The sequence below is a fragment of the Pteropus alecto genome, unplaced genomic scaffold, assembly GCF_000325575.1.
Source record: "Pteropus alecto unplaced genomic scaffold, ASM32557v1 scaffold3, whole genome shotgun sequence".
In the NCBI taxonomy this organism is placed as follows: domain Eukaryota; kingdom Metazoa; phylum Chordata; class Mammalia; order Chiroptera; family Pteropodidae; genus Pteropus; species Pteropus alecto.
In genome coordinates, this window is record NW_006442484.1 from 51,254,121 (window position 1) to 51,278,109 (window position 23,989).

A 23,989-nucleotide genomic window follows, 5' to 3' on the forward strand; every position below is an offset into this window, starting at 1 on the left:
CTGAATTTAAAGATAAGCTATGATATTCTACTCATTGAACAAATGGTTTTACCCAGAAAATGTGGAAAACAAATAGGAGGAGGTTTGCTGTGTGTGGTAAGAAACTTTGGGGTAAGGGCAAGGGTGGAAGCAAAGAGATCAGATAGGAACCTACTGCATTAATCCAAGTGAGGGATGGTGGTGGTTTAGATACAAAGGAAGGCCGGACAGGAAGAAAAGAGGAGCAACAACAATAATACAGAACAAAAGAAACAATAGCAAGAGTGTAGATTTAAAATGAACCAAATCAACAATTATATAAATCAGAATATACTAAACAGTCTAGTTAAAAGGCAGAGATTGTCAGAATGGATAGCAAAAGCGGTATCCAGTAACAAATTAGATATTTTTATTCTCCAAATCCAGATTTCTTCAGTCTGCAAATCCTCACTGGCACTGTCCTCAAAGTCTAGATTTCTACTTCCAGTTTGTTCAGGGCTATTTGGGCCTTTTCTCTCATGCTACTTAAATTTCTTCCAGCCTCTGCCCACTGTGATCCCAAAGCTACTTCCACACATTTAGTTATTTGTTACAGTAACTCTGCATTTGTGGTACTAAAATCTGTATTACTTGTAAATTGCTGCCATAGCAAATTACCAAGAACTTAGTAGCTTAAAACAACACAAATTTGTTATCAGAGTTTCTATAGGTCATATGTCTAGGCACAGCTTGGTCTTTGCTTTAGAGCTCAGGTGCCAGCAGGGCTGTGTTCCTTTCTGGAAGCTCTGGGGATGAACCACTTCAAGCTCATTTAGGTTGTTGGCTGAATTCAGTTCCATGTGGTTGTCCTGAGGTCCCTGTTTCTTTGCTGGCTGTCACCTGGAGGTTGTTCTCAGCTTCTAGAGGCTGCCCTCATTCCTTGGCTTGTAGCTCCCCTTCCATCTTCAAAGACAGCAAATGACAGACAAGTCCTTTTTCATGCTTTGAATCTCTCTGACCTCCTTTTGTTGGATCTCTTTGATTTGGCTTTTCTGCCATCTGCTGCTGTTAGGGTTCATTTTATTATATTTGGGCCAACGAATTACAGGTTTCCGTTCCTGTGAAACCTTTCGAAAGCTGAAATGGTCTAAAGCGAAGAAGCATTTATGTATCTCAGGACATGTGTTGCTAACGTGTGCACAAAATAAATCTCTATAAAGCACATATGCTCATAGACACAGTTCAAAACTAAGGCTGTTTGATGCTGAGATGCTAAGTATAGTTCCCAGGGAAGGAGCTTGGCAATACAACTCTCACTGCTGCTCAGGTGTGTGCTGCCTCTGTAAGGGCTTGCTGCAAAACAAACGCTGGATGCTATTTTCAATTTTTGCATTTTTCTTGAAGGCGAACTTCTCTTTGGATTTCTTTCAGTTAGCAAAAACCAAAGTGGCGTATAGCAAACTTGTGAAAAGCGGAGATACCTGTAATCCATGGTAATTCCTTATTTTAAGATCAGCTGATTAGTAACCTTAATACTACCTACAAAGTCCCTTCACAAAATACCTAGATTAGTGTTTGAATTACCAATCAATGAAACTAAGTAACAAACTTTGGGTGGATATCTTTGGGTTTCTGCTACTACATATTTCTGTCCACTGAAAAACCTAGGTTGTCACCTCAGTCTCATACTTACATACTTGAGGTAGAATGTTCTAGGGGAATTAGTTCAGGTTTTAACAATCTTAATCTGCTCAAATAGGTAGATGACAGTGCTTTGTTATGTGGCTGTTACTAATAGTGACTATTTAGCTGTTTAAAATTGAGTCAGTAAGTGATCCCAGGGACTTTGAAAATGCAAAAACACAAAATGTTAAGTAATGTATTTAATGCTTTCAAGGATCTCTTAGGTGTCTGAAAAGCATGCATTGTAATATTCTTATTGATATTAAGTAAAAGAGCACAGGATTAACGTTAATTAAGTATCCCTTTGTTAACTTATTTTTGTCGAATGTAACTTCTATGAGGTTCTTTGTCATTTTGGAAATCAAATATGAAAATACAAGATAGGAAAATATACCTATCATAAATTGGCCACTGGGGGCCACTGCTGCTTCTGCTTTGACTTTAAGGAATTTTGTATAGGAAGTCTTAATAGAGCATAAGTGAAAAAGAATATTTTTGAAAAGATCTGATGGGCATGAGGACCTACCATTGCATGGCCAGTAATAAGCAAGAAATGGGGAAATGGAATTGACTTGAGAAAATTAAGGGGAAAATGTAGATGTTTCACTTAGAGCATTTTTTTTAACTCCTATATTTAGTGTTAAATAACTTTTGGAGATTGATGTCTTTATAAAGAGATTATGGGATTTAATGACATGAGTGATCTTTTATGCTTATGTCTTTAATTTGTTTTTAAATTCTATAACTGATGTTAACCTCCCTGAGTCTTATATCTGGTGCAGGAAAACTTTAGTCATATGACAAAGTGGGAAATCTGGATTAAAGAATTTCAGAAACTCTTCTCAACCATGGTATATTATTAACCTGGTAGTGAATGTTTTAAATACGTTTGCCCTATCCTTCCCCATCCTCACCCCTCAGTTTTCTTTTGCTACTATTTAAATATTCCCTGCTTTTCATCTTCTTTTAAATTTTTCTTAACTTTTTTCTTGAGAAGTTCTTTCATCTATCAGCTCTCTTCTCAAAAGGTATCGAATTATATCTACTGAATTACAATCCTTATTTGTGTTAGTGTATTGTTAATTAAGTGTGATAATTAGACTAGAGCAATTTTTGGCTGCTTTTGTAGATGCTAGTAGCTCAGAGTTCTGGCGGGGAGGACTATTTTATCTGAGAGAACTTTCCCGATGCTTTTTCTGATATGGATTAACTGCTTTTTATATGTACTCCTATAAAGCTCTCACTGCTCAGCTTTTATCTTTCTCCATTACTGGATAATGAACTGTAGAACAGAGATTCCTTTAGGATCTTTATTATTTACCAGTCTCAGAACTAGGACCTCGGTAAATGTTGACTTGAATAGATTGATGGATCTAAGTTGATAGTGAGTTGAATGGTAGCCCCCAAATTATATGCCCACATCCTAATACTCAGAACCTGTGAATATTACTGTGTGGCCAAAACATAAGATTAAGGATCTTGAGAGGAGGAGCTCTCAAGGAGTGTAGATAATTAACAAAATAGGAGGAAATTAATCCTGGTAATTACGTGAGTTGTCCCTAAATCCAGTATGTGTCCTTATAAGAGGCAAAGAAATCTGACACAGAATGGAGAGACATGCAGAGGAGAAAGTGATGTGAGCAAAGATTGGAGTGTTGTTGCCACAAGCCAATGAACACTAAAACATGCCAGCTGTCACCAGAAGCTAGAAGATGCAAGCATGGATTCTCCCTTAGTGCTTTCAGCAGGTGTTTGGCCCTGCTGAAAACTTGATTGGACTTCTGGCCTCCAGAACTGGGAGAGAATAAGTTTCTGTTATTTTAAACCACCCAGTTTGTGGTAATCATAGGAAACTAATATTATACATATGTAGTGTTTTGAGGCAGTGACATTCCAGCACCAAACAAGAGAAGATATGTGTCCAGCTGGTCATGAAATAGTTTTTCTTTAATAATAATTAAAATAAACACAACTTTATTCTAGATTATGTTAGTTTCTTAGTGCTACTGAAACAATTTATCATAGATTAGTGCCTTAAAACAACTCAAATTTATTATCTTAAAATTCTGGAGATCTGAAGTCTGAATTGAGTATTAATGGACTAAAATCTAGGCATTGGTAAGGTTGCATTCTTTCCTGGAGTCTGTAGGGGAGAATCCTTTTTTTTTCTTTTTCCAACTTCTATAACTACCCAGGATTCTTGGCTCATGGCTCCCTGCCATCTTCAAAGCTTGCACTGGCCAATTGAGTCTTTCTTACAACTCTCTTTTCCTTCCTTGTTTAAGGACCCTTGTGATTATGTCAGATATACTGGGTTAATCCAGGGTAATCTTATTTAAGATCAGATAATTAGCAATCTTAATTCTATCTGCATCTTTTTTAATTCCTGTTTACCATGTAATGTAACTTATTCACATCTTCTGGGTATTAGGACATGGTGATTTTGGGGGGACCATTTTCTGCTTACCACATTGACTTTTAAAAATTAGTCACCAAAATTTACTTAGTCTCATTCCAGAATAGCTACAGTACCATTGGGTCGTCTTTAGTTTTGGTAGGGGTAATATTTTATATTTTAGTCAAGACAGTTTAAGAAAATAGTACTTAAATACTTATAATGAAATGCAGCGGTCTTTACTTTTATTTCTCTGGAACTAACCAGGTCAGATCTTAGAGGTATTCCTTTTGAAATTCCATTTCAAATGAGGTACTGTATTAGTTTCTTGTTTCCACAAATTTAGTGGCTTAAAACAATTCAGATTTATTCTCTTACAATTCTAGGAGCCAGAAGTCCAAAATCAATTTCATTGGGTTAAAGTCAAAGTGTTAGTAGGACTTATTCCTTCTATAGGCTCTAGGGAGAATTTTTTTTCCAGCTTCTAGCAGCTACTTGTATTCTTTGGTTGTGGCCCCTTCTTTGATCTTCAAGGTGTATTACTCCAATCTGTTTCCATTATCAGATCACCTCTTTGTAGTAAAATCTATCTCCTACTTCTTGTGAGGACACTAGTGGCTATATTGGGGGCCCAGTTGAATAGTCCTGGATAATCTTCCCATCTCAAGATTTCTTAATCACATCTGCAAAGTCTCTTTTGCCATATAAGGTAAGGTTCCATGGATTAAGGCTCTGGGGATGAGATTCCAGGTATTAGGATGTAGTCATCTTAGAGGGCTATTATTCAGCTATATATGATTATATTCCTAATTCTTGATTTTCAGTTTTTAATATTGTTATATTTAAGGTAATTAAAGATACTATATCTTCACATTATCTGAACATTATTATATCAAATTTCATTCCTTTGTTGGTGTTTATATTATTATGACTGTAAACACTATCAGTGCTGAACCAAGTAGAATATTATAATTTATCCTTTCTGTAAAATTTTAATTTTTCTTTAGCTAATAATTGTCACTTTTTTCCCATTTGTCTAATTTTCTATGTGTCATTTGCTTCTTCCTTTTAAGTAACTGTTACAGTCGTTATGATACATACTATCTTTTTTAAAATGCTCATAATTTCAAACACATTTTTTCGTTTGTTTTAAACTGAGAACATTTCTCTTAGCCTTTCTTTTGGCTGTTTCTTGTTTAAGCATAGTGTCCAACTATCATCCTGGGACTTGTCTTAGCAAGTTTCTAGAGCTGAGTTATTTTTCCTAGATAACATGTTTCCTTTTAGTTTATTTCCTCATTTTGGTGAAGAACATATTTCAGTAACTTTGTAAGAAAGCTTGTGTGGGAAGAAGTGAAGTTTAAGACCTCATGTCTAAAATACTTTTTTTTTTTCTATCTGTATACTGGATTGTTAGCTTGGACAGGTATAGTGTTTTACATCAGAATCTTGGAGGTATCATTCCATTTTCTTCTAGCTTCTTGTGTTCTTTGGAAGTCATTTGCAGTGATGATTCCTGAGTCTTTGTATGTGGCCTGGTTTTGATAAGGTCTTTCTATGATTAGTATTCTCAATTTCATGAATGTGCTTTGATGTGGGATTTTTTTTCATTTGTTTTTCTGGGGACTTAATTAATGGATCCTTTAAATCAAGAAACCTTTAGTTCTGAGTTACTTCCCTACATTTTTTAAATAATTTTTCTCCCTCTGGTTTTTTTTTCTTTCTTTCTCCCCCCTCGCCCTTTAAGGAATTCCTTCTGATTGTGAACACTGTATACTTTTCTAATTTTCTACTTTTTCTCCCTTATATTATCTTTTACATATGTATTATACTTCCTGAGAGTTATCCTCAATCTGTATCCAACTCTTATAGTAATTTTTTTATTTTGTCATTTTAATTTCCAAGAACCTTTTTTTGTTGTTTTCTGAATATACTAAAAATGTAGCATCCTGTTCATGTTTCATGGGCATAATATCTTACCAGTGAGATTGATGCTGGTCTTTTTATTCCTGCTCATATTGTCTGTTTTCTTTTAGTTCTTATTTTTTATTTTTTTTCCCACTTCTGTCTTTCTTATTGGAGACATATTTATCGAATGAGGCACTGAAAAGCTACTTGGAATCTGTGCGTGTATGTGCATCAACATTGGCAGGAAGGGGAAGATTGGTGGAAAGAGGCTGTTTGTCTCTTATTGGGTTTCACTGTGAGGGGATTAGACAGTTAGCTAGATTTTTGTTGGGAAAAATCTGATTTCAGCATATGTAGGTCTTTTTTATTTTAAATCTTCCCGAAGAGGAATTCTTTAGTATTCACCCTTAACATCTAAGCTGGTATTCTGAATATAGAAAGGGAGAAGTCTCCTTTTCAACATCTAGATTTTCACTTAATCAGTCTCCTCACAGTTCTCTTCTGTGACTGGACTCTGAGTCCTGAGCCATTTAGATTCCTTTTCTTCAGAGTTTAAGTCCTTGTTCTCTTGGGGATGGAATGGGTGAGTGACAGTCATCTGACTGCCTAAGATGAAGAGGAGCCTGTCATCTCACCCTTTATTATACTCACTTTTAAACTTGTCTTCCTGGATTTCAGCCAGCAACCTCTTTTATACCTTTAATAGTCTCTGTGTCCTCCAAGACCTGAGACCTTATAGAATGACTGTCATTGGGTGTTTCAGGGGATTAGAGATGAATACAATTGTTTAGTTCACATTTGATCGCATGTTGTTGTATTCATTGTTCAACATGTTTTTGGGTACAATGTGTTTTTAAACTGAAAAGTCTAAGGAAACAGTCCCCACAAGATTACTCTCACTTCAGATGCCAGCCACAAATTTGGGGTAACCCAGAGCTACCCTCACTTCTGCAAATTCAGGGTTTCCCCAGTCCACCCTAAGGGTTGGTAATTTACTAGAACCCGCTGAAAGTAAGTATGGTTATAGTTTTATTATAGCAAAAGGATACAAATTATAGCCAAAGAAAGAAATGCATAGGACAAAGTCTGGAAGGGTCAAAACACAAAGCTTTCCTGATATGTTACCCTCCTGGCATTGATAGATGGCACTGTACACAGTGTTGCCAACTAGGGAAGTTCATTGGAGCCTTCATGTCCAGAGTTTTTATTGGGGTTTCATTATGTAAATATGATTTATTGAATCATTAATCAAGGACTAAACTCAATCTCTAGTCCCCAACTCGTCCCAGAGGCGGGATGATATCATGTGGCTCAAAGCTCCATTCTTGGTATCACATGGTTGGTCTCTACAGTGAGACTTGCCCCCATCATGAGTCACCTTTTTATCATAAACTATCCAGGGACCACTCTTAGTCATCTTGTTATCTAGTGCACTTGAGAACCTACCATGAATGACAAAAACATTCCTGTTGCAAGAGAAATTCCTAGCGTTTAGAGGTTCTCTCTCAGGAACTTGACAAAGGGCTGGCCTCTCTTTGTGCTGAGGCCAAATTCTTTATTATACATTATACTACTGTGTTTCATGGAAAGAAGGTGACAACAGTGCTAGGAACCTCTTTTTTCCCTGTTTCATATGTCACGTATTTGTTTAAAATATACCACTTTTATCTCTTTTGTTTTCATTTGGTTTATTGTGAAATAATTGAATATGTTCTTTAATTGAGGACATTTTCATAAAGGGTAATAAGGTCTTTTGCCCTCCACTTTAATCCAATTTTGTGAAGAGTGTTTGAATTGTGATTTACCAAGGGAGACACATTACAGTCCAATTTGATGTGGTTTATTTTCATCTTATAAAGCATAGCAGTGAGTACCAGAAATCTGATTGAAAGGAAGTAGAATCAGTGGAGCAATTAAACATTAACGAGGTGGGGGGCAATTATGCTAAACTTATGTAAATAGTTTTAGATTATGTATAAGTAATTATGTTTTTCAGAGTAGTTGACAGGGCAAAAATTAGATTGCTTATTCATTTGAGACTTAATTTTGATTTGTTTTATTTTTAAAGGTCATAATGATTGTCTCATTTTGAGCCTTCATTTAATTTCTTGCTTGAAGGTTATTACATGATGTTGTATAATTAAATTGTACCTTCTTAATGTTAATACAGGACATAAAAAAATTTGAATTGGCTTCAGATTTTATGCTAAAATGCCTTTTACTACCTTTCATGTGTTAAAGCTTTGTCTTTGTAGTATTTAAGAGTATCTTTTATGTGCTTCTGCTCTTTTCTTAAAGAGATAGTTGGGAAGTTAGTTGATAAGCAGACACATGTCAAAATGGGATGTTTTTCATTTTAAATGAGACTTATTTTAGAAATATGTGTTATCTATTAAATGCATAATGCATTTGAATATTTGTTAAATGTATCATAGCATAGAGTTTGATGTTCATTTCAATGATTTACTTTGTATTCTCTCTCTTTTTAAAAACCAACATGAACTCAGTTTTAAAAGTCAGGTAAATCTATAGGACTGAGCTATGTAGTAGTCCTTGGATTGTTTCCTTCCTGTATACCTTTGTTTTCTCTAGAGCTAATAATTGTTGCATATCATCAATTGTTTGATTGCTTTTATAAAAATATTTGAATATTTGTTTCTCAAGCTTGTTGGCTGATGAATTGTTAGCCTATTAACTTGATAACTGAAATAAGCAGTCAATCTTGAGCACCTTTTTTTGTTTTCTAGTAGGGTATAAGATAGTATTCTGAATTAAATAGATTCTTTAATAAGCCTAATAGATCTGAACTGATCTGAAACAATTTTTTTGGAAAGGCTGTATCAATTGGTTAGATTAATTATGGTTTCTAAATTTGAGTCTGAATGAAGTAAAGGGATTCACGTTGTGTGGTTTACTTAAAGAGTTAAGCTTAAGTTTTGAAATCCTTGGGTGATTTCTCTTTAGTTAGGATCACATTGTTGCATTATAATTTTTACTTGATTGATATTTTTAACTTTTGAGCCTGTCGAGGGTGTAGTTTTAATTTGGTATTGCTTGTAGGCAAGAGACGTACATCATTCCTACAAGTCCTTTAGACTTGACTCTGAATATATTTGTACTGTTAATGCAAAAGAATAATTGTACCAAGTGCATCATTTATGTTGAAGTTATCTATTGTTAAAACAGTTAACTTTTTTGAGTTTTTGTCCACCTACTGTTCCATTTGATCCTTGGAGTTACAGGTAAGTCTTGTGTTACAGGTCAATGTATGGATATAGCTAAAGGAAACTAACATTTTTTATTACAGGTTTATTGAAACGTAATTGACATAAAACATTGTTTAAGATATACAATGTGTTGATTTGATGCACTCACATGTTGCAAAATGATAATAGTGTTAGCTAACACCTACTTACCATTTCTTTTTTGTGGTGAGAACATTTAAGATCTATTAGCAGCTTTCAAGGATATAATACAATGTTATTAATGATAATACTGTAGCTTAGATTCCTAGAACTTAATCATCTAATGACTGGAAATTTGTATCCTTTTGCCAACATCTTTTATTCCCCAGTTCCCAGCCCCTGGTAACCACCACTCTGCTCTCTGCTTCTATGAGTTTGAGTTTTTTACATTCCACATATAAGTGAGATTTTACAATAATTGTTTTTCTCTGATTTCATTCTCTTAACATCATGAACATCATGTTCTTCGGGTTCATCCATATTGTTGCAAATGGCAAGATTTCCTTCTATCTCATGGCTGAATAACATCCATTGTATGTATGTACTGCATCTTCTTTATACATTCATTCATTAATGGACACTTAGATTGTTTTCATATCTTGGTTATTGTGAATAATGCTATAATGAACATGGGAGTGCTGCTGTCTCTTAGAGATTCTGCTTTCATTTTCTTTGGATATATACCCAGAAGTGGGATTGCCGAATCACGTAGTAGTTCTATTTTTAATTTTGATTTGTATTTCCTGGATGATTAGTGATGTTGAATCCATTTCTTTGTACCCATTGGTCATTTGTATCTTCTTTGGAAAAATATCTGTTCGGTTCCTCTGCTCATTTTTTAAAATTGGATTGTTTTCTTTGCTATTGAGTTGTATGAGTTCCTTATTTATTTTGGATATTAACCCTTATCAGATGTGTGGTTTGTAAGTATTTTCTCCTATTCCAGAGGTTGTTTTTTCATTTTGTTAATGGCTTTGTAGATGACTTTAAGAAGTATGGATATTTTAATATTAATTCACCGGATGCACGAACACGTGATATTTTTCCATTTGTTTCTGTTTTCAGTTTGTTTCATCTGAGTCTTGTGGTTTTCAGTATAGAAATCTTTCACCTCCTTAAATTTATTGTTTTTGATGTTATCGTAATTGGGATTTTTTTTTCTTTCTTTTCAGATACTTTATTGTTAGTATATTAGGATGTTCTCTAAATAAAATCATGTCATGTGCAAACAAAGACAATTATACTTCTTTCTTTCCTTTTTGAGTGCTTTTTATTTCTTTTTCTTGCATGATTGCTCTGGGTAGGACTTCCAATACTATGTCGAATAGTGATGAATAGGCACCCTTTTTATTAATGATCTTAGAGCAAAATGTTTCAACTCTTTCTCTCTTGAGAATGATTAGATGTAGGCTTGTTGTATGTGGCCTTTATTATGTTGAGGTATGTTCCTTCTATACCCAGGTTGTTGAGCATTTTTATCATGAAATGATGTTGTATTTTGTCAAATGTTTTTTTTCTGCATCTGTTGAGATGGTCATGTGATTTTTACCTTTCATTCTGTTAATGTGGTACATCACATTTATTGATGCTGAGTATGTTGAATCCTTCTTGTATTCCAAGGGTAAATCCTGCTTGACCATGGTGTGTGATCATCTTAATGTGGTGTTGAATTTAGTTTGTTAATATTTTGTTGAGAATGTTTTCATCTGTATTCATCAGGAACATTCGTTTCCTTTTCTTGTAGTGTCATTATCTGGTTTTTGTGTCAGGGTGATGCTGGCTTCAAAATGGAAACTAACATTTATTGAACCTCTTAAACGTGCTCTCTCAGTTAATCTTAACTATGTTAGGTTAGATAGGCATTTTATGTATGTTTGTGTTTTATGTTCCTCATGTAAAATGGTTATGGTAGTTATTTCTCATAGAATTGCTTTTAGAATTCAGTATGAATACTGTAGTCTCCCCTTAGTTGCAGTTTTGTTGTTTCAGTTACCCACAGTAACTGGATTGCTAACATTCTGCAATGCAGACAGTGTTCAACCCTCCATCTTATATACCTGCATTACAGGACTTAAATACAGCCGTGGTCCAAAAATATTAAATGGACAATTTCAGAAATAAACAATTTATAAATTTTAAATTGCACATTGTTCTGAGTAGCATGATGAAATCTCAGCCGTCCTACTCTGTCACTGAATCTCAGGACATGAGTCATCCATTTGTCCGGTGTATCCACTATGCTCTCTATATGCTACCTGCTCATTAATCTCTTAGCTGTCTCGGTTATCAGATTGACTGTTGCAGTATTGTAGTGTTTGTGTTCAAGTAACCTTTATATTACTTAATGATGGCCCAAAAGTGCAAGAGTAGTGATGTTGGAAATTCAGATATGCCAAAGAGAAGCTGTAGAGTACTTTCTTTAAGTACAAGGAAGAGTACAGTACAAAAAGAAAATTGAGAGAGACCACATTTACATAACTTTTATTACTGTGTTTTGTTATAATTGTTCTATCATTAGTCGTTGTTGTTAATCTCTTACTGTGCCTAATTTATAAATTAAACTTTATCTTAGGTGTGTATGTATAGGAACAAACATACAGTCTCATGTGTTGTTTAACAATGGGGATACATTCTAAGAATTGCATCATTAGGTGATTTTGTCATGTGAATATCGTAGAATACAAATCTAGATGGTGTAGCCTCCTACACAACTAGACTATGTGGTATATAGCCTGTTGCTCTTAGGCTACAAACCCATACAGCATGTTATTATACTGAATACTGTAGGCAGTTGTCACAGAATGGTAAGTATTTTTGTATTTACACATATCTAAACATAGAAAAGATACAGTAAAAATATGTTATAAAAGATAAAAAATTAGTACACTTGTATAGGGCACTTACTGTGAATGGAGCTTTTGGTACTGGGAGTTACTCTGGGTGATTCATTGAGTAAGTGGTGAGTGAATGTGAAGGTCTAAGACATTACTGTAGGCTACTGTAGACTTTATACACGCTGTATACCAGCATCACCACGAACACTTAAGTACTAATGTGTTGTGCTATGATGTTACAATGGCTTTGATATCACTAGGCAATGGGAATTTTTCAGCTCCTTTATAATGTTACGGGTCCACCGTCATATATGCAGCCTTTCGACTGAAATGTTGTTGTATGGCACATGGCTGTAATATACTAGGGCTTGGTATTACCCACAGTTTTAGGCATCCACTGTGAGGGTCTTGGAATGTATGCCCTGAGGATAAGAGGGCACTACTGTATGTATAACTGTTCAGTTTATGCTGGCAATCATTATCATTAATATTATTACTGTTTTTGCTTTCTTTTTTATTGTAATATTTGGAATTGAGGCTCAATAACCACTGTTAGTTGTGGTAGCAGTAGAACTGCAACGTGAACTGACTGCAAAGCATATTACTTTTCCCGCTACATGATGCTCTCTGCCACGGTGAATGATTGGTCCAGGGCTAGCATTGCTATTTGCCATCCAAGCCAAGCCAGTTCTGGGCTCCTGACACAATTACATGTTGCCTTCTAAAAGCAAAGTTTTGTGCTGCCTTTCTCACCCTCCCTATATGTTAAAGATATTTGCATTATTTTTTTGTAATGCGGTAGCAGTTGGAACATGAGGATCTAGAATAAAATACTAATCTCCAAAAAAAAATTATTGAGACCTATTTAGTTTTTCACTTTTAAAATTTTTTTTTGACCTTTTGAGTGTTATAATTATATCTCGTGAGTAAATTGACTCTCCAGTCCTTTGGTATGGGTTAATAGTAGTCCCTGTGAGTTACTGTGACACACTATTAGCTTATTTTTTAAGAGAACTTATTTTTTTTTTTTGTATGGTTCTGAGGAATCATTCTATATTCATTAATAGAAAGTTAAAACTCAATTGAAACCCTTTTTGTATTTGAATAGTAGCTTTATTATTCATTTCTTGATAGGCTTGGTCCCTGTAAATTTTTGTGTTAGTCATGCATTTATAAGGCACATAGGAGGCACTTGACACAGGATCAGCATTTACCAAAGTATTTTATTGAGGGCAAAATGTGGTCAAGTATAGTATAGGAAATTTTGGGTTGAAGGCAGTTATAAATATTTTGGATAGCCTTTGAGAGTTTTTTATATACATTGTAAATCTACCATCAGGACAGTATTGTATATAGCCTTTCATAAAACTTTTACCACAGTACTTTCCCCCTCCTTCTGTAGAGTATCTTTTTTATTTCTTAAGAATATACTCGAACAAATCCATTTGACTATAAACACTTTGGAAGAACTTGGTTGATTTTCAACTCAGTTAAGAAAAAAAGACAAGGCGGCAGGTATATAGTTAGAATGTGTTGAGCAGAGAGCCTTCAGAAAATTAGTAAACATGTGCGAATCATGTGTAAGGTCCTACAGAACAGTTTTTCTCTGAAAAACTGAAGGCCAAAGAGCTTTGGGATTGTATATAGCTATTGATATTTACTGCATTAGAAATTACAATTGAGAACATTTAAAAATATATATTAATTCATTCAAAAATAATGTTTCATATAAACATAAGTAACCCTTTTTAAAGTGAAAATAACTTTTCGATAAAAGATTTTTATGAGAAGAGTGACATTTTATGTTTTTTCAAATCTTACTGTCTGGCTTAAAATACAACTGAATTTTCATATCTGCTTCTTTTATAGTCAATCTGAATTGATTGAATCAAATCAAGTAGCCTCTGGAAAAGTACAATGTACTCTCATGGGTGAATGAGAGTGAAAAAAGGCAAATGAAACCTTAAATTAAAATGAAAATAATTTTGAATTGGCTGATCCCATGAGAGGTTCTTGGGGAGCCCAGGATATATGGACCATACTTGTACAGCTGCTGTTGTAGTAATTATAAGTATTAACTAGATTATTGACTAAGAGCACGTGCTTTGAAATTAAATTGCCTAGATTGGAATTCCAGCCTCCCTTCTGGATGTTATTTAACGTTACTCTGTTGCCTAATTTGTTAAATGGAGCTACTAATAGGATCTGTTACATAAGGTTGTTAGAATTAAATAAAATATACATGTAAAGAATGGTGTTATAAGCACTCAGTAAAATGCTACCATTCATTATCATTTCAAAATTGTAGTCCTGTTATATCATCCTTACTAACAATTTACCATTGGCTTCCCAGCTATTTTCAGATAAAAACCAAAGTCTTTACTGTGGCCTGTGAAGTTTTTCTTTACGGTCTGACATCTTGTTACCTCTCTGTGCTCATATAGTTGTTCTGACCTCAAATCTCCCTCCTCACTATGGAAATACTGGCCTTGCTCTTCATCAGACACTAATCATGTCCTTTCTCAGGGCCTTTGTACTTGTTTTTTTTCTCCACCTAATATTCATGTCTTCAGATATTGGCATGTTTTGCCTACCATCTCCTTCAGGATTTTGTTTTAATGGCACCTCAGTTAAATTTTTTTTTGTTAAACCTTTCCACACACATAAATATTATACTCCATATCTCCCTTCTGTGCTTTATTTTTTTTCTATAGGATTTTTTTTGTTTTCTAACATACTAGGTATTTACTTATTTGACTCTTTCACTAGAATTTAAGCACCATTAGAGATAGTTGGGTTTTTTTTTTTAAACTGTTTTTGTTTTGTTTTTTGTTTTATAGTCTAATTTTCACTACTGTATCTTAGATACCTGGAAGGATGCTTGGTGCATATTTAAATGCTGGAGTAATATTTCCTTATGAGAGAATCATTACTATTACTCCACAGGCTAAAGAAAAATGTCTTCGTGCTCAGAAATAATGTGATCTCAATAGGACAGTGCCTCTGGGATAAAATGATCATGAAAAGCACTTATCTTGGTATGTTAGACATGTAGAAGGACTCATTGATTAGTAGTAGTTATTGAGGGATAAGAGAAGAAAGGACAGAATCAGAAATTTCAGATAGAAATGACTTGAATCAAAACATAAAACCTGCATTCACATCTTAGGGGTTAGGGTAAAGACTGTTTAGTGGCATATTGGAAAAATAAGCGTAGAACTATATTGTGGAGGCCAAAGCATTTGGATTTTGTTCTGTGGGTAATGAGGAGTTACTGAATATTTTTAAGGCAGAGGTGCCATGATGAAAGTGGTAGGTTTGGAAGATGAATCCAGCAGAAGTCTTTGAGGTTGACTAGAGAGCTTTCTGGTGTAGGGTTAACTGGAAATTAATAAAACATTTGCATAATCATGTTATTCTCAATTATTAATGACTTCAGATTGTATGGTAGTATAAAATTATTCTATTATAGTTGTGTATTTTAAACCATGCAATTGCCAACTTTTAATATACTTTTTCATTTAAAACTAAAAGCTTTGATATAAAAAAAAAATCAAGATGTTCATATTGGTAACTAACTTATTAAATGTACTAATATAGGGCAAAGTATGTTTAGTCCAGCAAACATTGGACAACCACGAAAGACAACGTTATCTCCTGCCCAGTTGGATCCTTTTTATACTCAAGGAGATTCTCTGACTTCTGAAGATCACCTCGATGACACATGGGTGACTGTGTTTGGGTAAGGTTTCTGGATTATTTACCATGAAAAATAAAAATCCTTTCCTATAATGAATATTATAAAACATGCAAAAATGTTAAAAGAATTGCACAGCAAACACCTATATAACCACCACCTAACTTAAAAGTTTGCTACATTTGTTTTATCTTCCATTAATTCATCTTTTTTTTTGCTGTTGGTACATTTCAGAGTAAGTTATAGACATTAGTAAAGATCACTCTGACACTTCAGCATGCATATTAACTAGTATTCAATATGATTTATAGTTTTTAAAAATCATCTATGTTTGTCTCTTCTCAGATTATTTTCTCTCCAGCATATTTGCTGGATATTGGGTTATCCCTTTAGACTTTAGGGAGCTCCTTTCTCTTTCTAGTTAGTGACTTTCTCTGCTTGTAGTGGACTTAATCATTTCGGAACAAATTGAATTTCATTTGTGTATATATTCTGTGTCACAAGCATATATATACTTTCTAGTCACAGAATATTAAATGTTAATAGAAATTGTGCATGACAGGCCTAGATGCATTTTGAATAGATTTAAAAAAAATTACTTTAAAGCATCTTAGAGATACTGCATCATTTACAGATGAGGAAACTGAGGTGTAAATAGATGATTTAGATATTATATCTAGTTATTAGTAATGTTTCAGCAAAAACTTAGGTCTTATTTTTAAGCTGTTTATAATGTAGTATGTAAGGTTTGTGTCTGAAAGTGTTATATGTCACTGTGATATTGGACCTAACTATATTTAGTTTGGGGGTAAAAATATAAAAATAACACATGAGCTCCTTGAAGGGAAAACAATGGAGAATAAATGTTAGTGGACTTTATATATTCAGTTTATTTAAAAGTTAAAAATTCAAAAGAATATATAAGAATATACAGTGAAAAGTTTTTCTTCTACTTTTGTCCCCAGCTACAATTTTCCTCTCTTTTAAGGCAATAATGGGCACCTATTTGTTATGTAGTCTCCCAGAGAGATTCTATGTGTTATTGAAGCCCACAGTCAGTCTTTTATCTATAGCAGTTGGGCAGGTGGGCTCTGTGTGTGTGTGTGTGTGTGTGTGTGTGTGTGTGTGTGTGTGTGAGAAAATTTTTGTAACCTTTCATGAAATGGCTGTATGTTTTTGAATTTGGGTATCCATTCTCAATTTTTTTTTTAGGCTCAATAGTAATGGTGTCACTTTTAAGATTCCTTAGTAATTGGGTAAATTACTTACTTGAAGTACTTCTAGTACTTTTAAGACATACATTTTTCCAGCTATTTTCTTTTGGTTTTGTGTTTTAATAACTATGTAAGAACTAAAACATTTTTTTCTAAGGGATAAAATATTTTGACCTTTTATAGGGAAGTACATCTAAAATACATTATATGTGTTCTTTGATAATTTATCTTTTTTTGCTGACTCGATCATCATGAAATACTATTCATTGTTTTAGGGTGATTCTTTTACAGGGTATTGGAATGTTTCTACTCAAAGTAGTCCTAGGGTCCTAAAATTATATTTTATTTCCAGGTACCTCCTTTGATTGCAACCATTATTTCTCCCCTTCATTTATATTTTATTTAGCTTTGCTTTGTTAGGCACCCTACCTCATTTGTTGGTTTTCTTTGGGGTTAGAAATCTTATATTCAGGTTTGTATAAAATAAAATTATGGTCCTGAATGCAGTGAGTATTTTACTCACATAGATTTTAATGTGTGGAGTTTCTCATTTATTTTTGTGACTTAGATTTTTGGGGGAGTGGGGGGGGGCGGTTCCAATCCAAGCTCCAGAAAACTGAAGTTACTGGTTAAGGAAACTCCATAGATTTTCAAATTGAAAATAGTTTTATTATTTGGACTGTATAAGTATTAATGTCTTGTAAAATATTCAAATTATACAAAACTTTATAAAGAAAGTGCAAGTCACTTAGGATTTTCACATCCAGAGTATATGGCTTAAAATTTTGGTAATCATTCTTTTAAATGTTTCTGTACCATTGATATTGGTACTGACTTTTATTTTTGTTTCAGGATTAAATTTGTGAATTTTTAGGTGGTGCTCAATATATAATGATAGGACTATATAATTTAAAATTCTTTTCCTTTTAATTACTGTAGCATACCCAAGTATTTCTTTCTCCCTCCCCCCACCCCCACACATACCCTTGTAAAATAAATTATATACAGAACGGCAACTTCATAGTTCTTTTCTAAAGGTTATGATAATGACAGTAAAAGTGGAATTTTAGAGATTTCAGAGGTGGAATCTAGGGATGGAGTAGAATGGCTGAGTCAAAACTAATTTTAACGTATTTGCTTTTGGGTGATGCGCAGTGATAGATATATTTGATGGAAAAACAGGATGATCAAGGGTCTCCTATTTTTCTAGACAGTTGGGACTAATTTATCTTAAAACACTTGTAAGTATGGTAATTTGCATTTTTATTTATCGTGGAAGCTGACTTTTTGGACAACTCTTTTTTTCAGGTTTCCTCAAGCATCTGCTTCCTATATATTATTACAATTTGCACAATATGGGAATATCTTAAAACATGTGGTAAGGCTTAATTCTTTTCAATTCAAGATTTAGGTTGAGGAAAGATAATCTATGAATTGAGGAAATCTTTGCTGCTGAATTTTGTCTGTTTTTCCTTTTTTTTTTTTTTTTAAGAGCGTTCATAGAATGTGTCTGTTGGAGTCTGGAAGGTTGAAAGGCTGGAAGTTGTATAGTATTTGTCAAAAAAGGATAAAGAGAGAAAATAAGAAAGAGAATGAGAGTATCAGACTCCCCTCATCCCTTTTCTTAGTTTATAGTCTCTTAAAAAAAAGATAGATTATGCCAAAATATTTTTTTCCAATTCGACCTTGGAGATAAAGGAAAAAGGAGAAGTTCTTGACTTCTTAGGGCTTTATAGCTTATAAAGAGCTTTAAAAAATACCTTGCACAACAAGTTATAAATAACAAATCTTTTTTTCCATTATTAGAGATTGACTGATTTAACTCCCACACAAAATCAGGTTGATGAATACAGTTTTTAAAAATTTCAAGCAAGTATTGATAAGACCTTTTTATGAGAAACAATTATCTTTTGAGCATTCCTTTACTTTCAGAGACTATTTGCCACATATTCTTTATATTAGAGAATTAAGAGCCAGATAGAGATTATTGAAATTGTCTAATGGGATCTTTGTTGAATCCTAGTATATAGCTTTTTACAGGGCATCAAATAAAAAGTGGAAGCAGATTTATCTTTATGTATTTTTGTTTTCTATGTAATTCATTAAGTTTAGAGTTTATATGTTTTTTATTTTAAGAAACAACTTCATTCTTAACAGATGTCTAACACAGGAAATTGGATGCATATTCGTTATCAATCTAAACTGCAGGCTCGGAAGGCCTTAAGCAAAGATGGGAGGATTTTTGGAGAGTCCATCATGATTGGTGTAAAACCATGTATAGATAAAGTAAGTTACTGCTGATGTAAGGAAAACAGCTTAATCTGTATGAAGTGCATAAGTCTAGGTATTGACATTGGTGGTTACGTTACTTTGCTTCACTTGCTTCTTTTTCTTAGTTTATAAAATATGATGGTGTTATAGTACTCTTTTCATGGTAAGCCAAAGATGTTTAATCCCAAGACTTTAAAATTTAGAGATAATCTATCCCAACCCTTTCATTTTACAGCTAAAGAGTCCAAGAGGACTTAAGTAACTTATCCAGAGTTGTTAAAGTGAGGCCTAGATTCTAGGTCTCTTAACTTCTTAACTCATTCTCTTGTGCAAAGCAATATCAGGTTCTTTTAAGTACTTTAAAGAAATGGTGCTATTTCAGAATGAAATATTTCACACGAGGGTTAAACTTAAATGGCTGAAGCTTTTTATTTCTTATAAGATATTTAAAAATTGTTAAATACACACTTATAAAACAATACTGAGCACAGTTTAAACTTTGTGGCTTTAAAATCATCATGATCATTCTTTAAGTAAATGTGAACTTCTACCTGCTAGAGACTGTACTTGGTGCTTATATATACACATTAGTGCACAAAGCAGACATGGCTCCTATTCTTATAATCTAGGATTACTGTGTAGTTGTATAATTATTATATTGTGCTGCACCAGATGTTCGTAGAGGCTAGATGAAAATTTGAGGTTACTGGGTACTAAATACTACTGGACTTTGATTTTTCCTCTCTCCCCAAATTTTTCCAAGAATTCTCTTTTTCTTTCTTGATGATTTTCCATAGGATTTGTTAGGAGATTTTTACTCTTGGGAGTCTAATTGTCTTGAGGATGTTTGAGGTCTTTGAAGTTAGATTTCTGGCTGAACATTAGATCTCAAATGCTAATTAAGAAACATATTGTTTTATCAAGCCTAAAATTATTTAGAAGATTAATTAGATCAAATAAAGTATGCATCTTTTAATAAAGTTTTCTTTGTAAGTAGGATGTAATATTGGGTAATATGTATTATGTTTATAAACAAAAATTTTTATATCTTTATTTCTCTATAGAGTGTTATGGAAAACAGTGACAGGTGTGCTTTGTCATCCTCACCTCTGGCCTTTACACCACCAATCAAAACCCTAGGTACACCAACCCAATCTGGAAGTACTCCTAGGATTTCTACCATGAGACCTCTTGCTACAGCATACAAAGCTTCTACTAGTGACTATCAGGTATTTTAAGAGTTGAATATAAAGGGATATACTTTAAAGGCTGAAGTACATAGCATGTTTAACATTTTCATTGGATTGATCTGTATTTGTATGCCATTAAATATTTCCTACTGTAGTGATTACCTTGTTGAAACCTGTAAACTTTATATTCTTAAATTTCCTATTTTAACATTTAGGATTTTGGCCAGTTGAATTAAAAAAAAAATTATTGCCATTTTAAAAATATTTTGAGAGTTTATTTTAGTTTTTTTCTAAGTTATATTTACATATGTAAGAATTATGTTAGTGAACATTTCTGACGAGGGAATATTAAAAAGCTTATTGATGACTAAATCTGATGGTATCGCAAATGAAGAACCTCAGGTTAGAGTGGCCTTTGGTTATGAAAAGAAAACGCTGACCAGTTCACATTTCAGAATTTCTCGTTTCAAAAAAGTTTAAAGGAAGAGTATATTATATTTGTTGAAGAACGGTAAAAGTTTTAATGACTCTCATTCAATTATTGTCTCCTAATTAATTAAGCAGGAGTTCTGAACTTGCCTACCTACAGACATGGGTTTTGAAACAGCAAATGAAAGAATCATGCTTTAGTAGTGTAGGTAGTAACAGTTTAGACTTCCCCCTGAAATTTGGAGGTCATTCTAGAACTGTGTTTTTTACTATTAGTTTTTTGTGTTCTTTTTTACGAATATTTTAAAGCCCTCATCTCTTATGGCTTTTGTGGTGTTTGTTCATTTTCCTCATTTAAGGAGCAGATGCAATTTGCCTTGTCAAAGAAAAGAGATTTTCTCATTCTTAAGTGCATAAAGATGTTCTAACCAAAGGTATATTTTCATCTGTAAATATACAGTTTAGTTCTACAAATTAATTTTTGTGTTTGGCTCTTTTAAATTAATCATTAACTCTAGAATTGACTATGACACCGAAGAAACCATAACCTAGCAATTATGTGTGTGTTTTTTCACTAGGTCATTTCTGACAGACAAACGCCGAAAAAAGATGAAAGTCTTGTATCCAAAGCAATGGAGTACATGTTCGGCTGGTAGTGTAATAACAGCTAAGAACTGAACTACAAAGGAGGAGGCTGCTACACTAAAACAGTTAGCAGAGTACTGCCAGGTTTCCTTGGGTTAATTATATAACCACTCTCGGCAGTATTGGATAGCTATCTTATACTTTCTTTAGAAGCCTTTTTCTTTAAGGATACAACATATTTGTAGCTCGCACTTTAAAAGATGATTGAGATATGTTTTAAAGAAACAAAAACTCCCTGTAAACAGGATTTTGTGCTTTCTGTAGTAGTGCATGCTTAAGCACAAAAAAACTCAGCATTGATTACTATAAAGTATATAATTGAGTTTGAGATGAAGCTTTGTAGTCTTCTTGAGTTGGTAAGGAGAATTTCATGAAGGGTAACTGTACAGCTGCTTCTAACAAAACACAGTTTATAATTAACAATTTGAATTATGGCCTTTTAATTTAGATAGTATTTAATATTTTAATTATCCTTGTTTTTATATGTCCTATCATGGACTGTCATCTTTCAGTATTCTTAAAAAGCCAGAACAGTCTTTTTAAAAACCTACTAAAGTTCTTGATAATAAACTTATATGTATTGAATGTTTTTTGAAAGAGTGCTTTTTTTTATTATCACAAAAAGTTATAAAAATGCTTTCTGAAGTAGAGAAAATATGTCATCAACCTCCATATACCTGTAATCCAGCTCTAATAACCATCCATATTTTGTCATATCTGTTTCTTTTTCTCTTTTGTTTAATGACATCAAATGTGATGTCATTTTAATCTGAATATTTGAGGACATGGCAAAAAAGAACATTTCCAAAGGTAATTACAATGTCAGAATCACACCTAACAATTAATAATAATTTCTTAATATCTAATATCGAGTCCATTAAAAAATTTCTCAGTTGTCTCAAATGTATTTACAGTTGGTTTATTTGAATCATTATTTAGACTAGGTGTATATGTTTGTTTGGTCATTTTGTCTTTGGAGTGTCTTGAAATGTAAATTAGTTTCCCTTCTCTTCCTCCCTGTCCCACACACTATGATTTGTTGAAGGAACCATGTGAGTTTTCTATAGCGTCCCATAGATTGAATTTGGTCTATTTTCTTGTTGTTCGTCATTTATCCCATATCCTAAAAGTTAGGTCTAGAGAGAATTATTTAGATTCTGATTTTATGTTTTTGAGCAAGAAAACTTTTTATTAGTATGGTGAACTTTATATCATATTAAATGAAGAGGCATTTAATGTTGTTTGCTCCACTTTTAATGATGTTCAGATTGGTCATTGGGCACATGGGCAGAAGTCTGACATCATCATTGGAAGGTTCCCTGTCATCTTTTTACATAATATTTTTAAAAGCATGCATTAATGCCTGCATTAGATATTTCATCGAGTTTTGCAAAGTGATGATTTTCCAAATCTGTCATTCCTATTGCATTTATTAGCTGGAATTTTTTTTTTTTTTTAGTAGAAGAACCTTGATCCACCTACTAGGGCTATTTGGTTATCATTCATACCAGAATAGCAGAATAAATATTTACTCTTTTTCCTTTATTAGTTTTCAGAGTAATTTTTGGTGCCCTGGCAACGTTCATTGATGTCTTGTGAGTTAAAAGAAGTGTTTTCCCTTTGGTGTCATTATATTATGAACTTAGGACTTTTTTTTTCTCTGCCCTTAATTCACTGTTTCATTCACTTGCAGTCACTATTCTTCTGTTCAAATTATCTCCTTTGGTTGATAAGAACCCCATCAAGGTACCTCTTTGTATGAAAAGGAGGTTTTTAATTGAAATAATATTTCACCATAGTACATGTATTTAGGTAATCTGCTTCTCTCCTTATGTTTAAAATATCTTTATAAAGAATAACTGAAATAACACATTGTATGGAAGGAAGGTTTTGATATGCTTTTTAAACCACAGCAGACTACCATTGAAGACTTGTTTATTTCTCTGAGATGAAGTGATACTAAGGACTATACTGGCATGGATGAAAATCAATTTATCATTAACATTGATAGAGTATTTTTCATCTAAAACTTTTATACTGAAGTCTTTCTCTTTCAGCTTAAAATAGGATTATATTTTATGTTCTGTTTCATTGCATGCAGAACTCAATTATTTAAGGTAGAAATGGCTATTAAATCTCTTTAAACTCTTGCATTTGTATTTGAGTTAGACACATTTTTGTAAAAGGACTAGGCTTTTTGTGTTTTGTTTTTTGTTTTTTGAGAGGGCAATTTTATTTCCATATACCTCTGTGGAGTATGAAGTTTGCTTTCTGACTAAAAATATTTGTTTGCTATGTTTGTTTGTTTGTTTTTTACCCAATATTTTATCTTACTCATTTTTGTATGCATCACAGCATTTATTTAAAAAGAGCTAGGAAATATATAAATGTATGACATCAACTCATTGAACACCTCAAACTTACACAATGTTATATTTCAATTATATCTCAATAAAAAATACAATAATTAAAAAACCACCACCAACAAAAACAAAACAGAAACAAAAACAAAGAAGCCAG

The 23,989-nt window shown here is 33.2% G+C and overlaps 1 protein-coding gene across 2 annotated transcripts in view; it reads left to right on the top strand.

Annotated features, from left to right (window-relative positions):
• Nucleotides 1–22,054, top strand: part of NUP35 (nucleoporin 35) — a 29,725-nt gene extending 7,671 nt beyond the window's left edge. For both annotated transcript variants that reach the window (XM_006921266.3, XM_006921267.3), the window contains exons 5-9: nt 15,624–15,765; nt 18,243–18,312; nt 19,092–19,220; nt 20,270–20,434; nt 21,403–22,054. In XM_006921266.3, the coding sequence (XP_006921328.1) occupies nt 15,624–15,765; nt 18,243–18,312; nt 19,092–19,220; nt 20,270–20,434; nt 21,403–21,480 (584 nt within the window). In that variant the 3' untranslated portion in view covers nt 21,481–22,054. The remainder of the gene's footprint in view (nt 1–15,623; nt 15,766–18,242; nt 18,313–19,091; nt 19,221–20,269; nt 20,435–21,402) is intronic.
• Nucleotides 22,055–23,989: the final 1,935 nt, after the last annotated feature.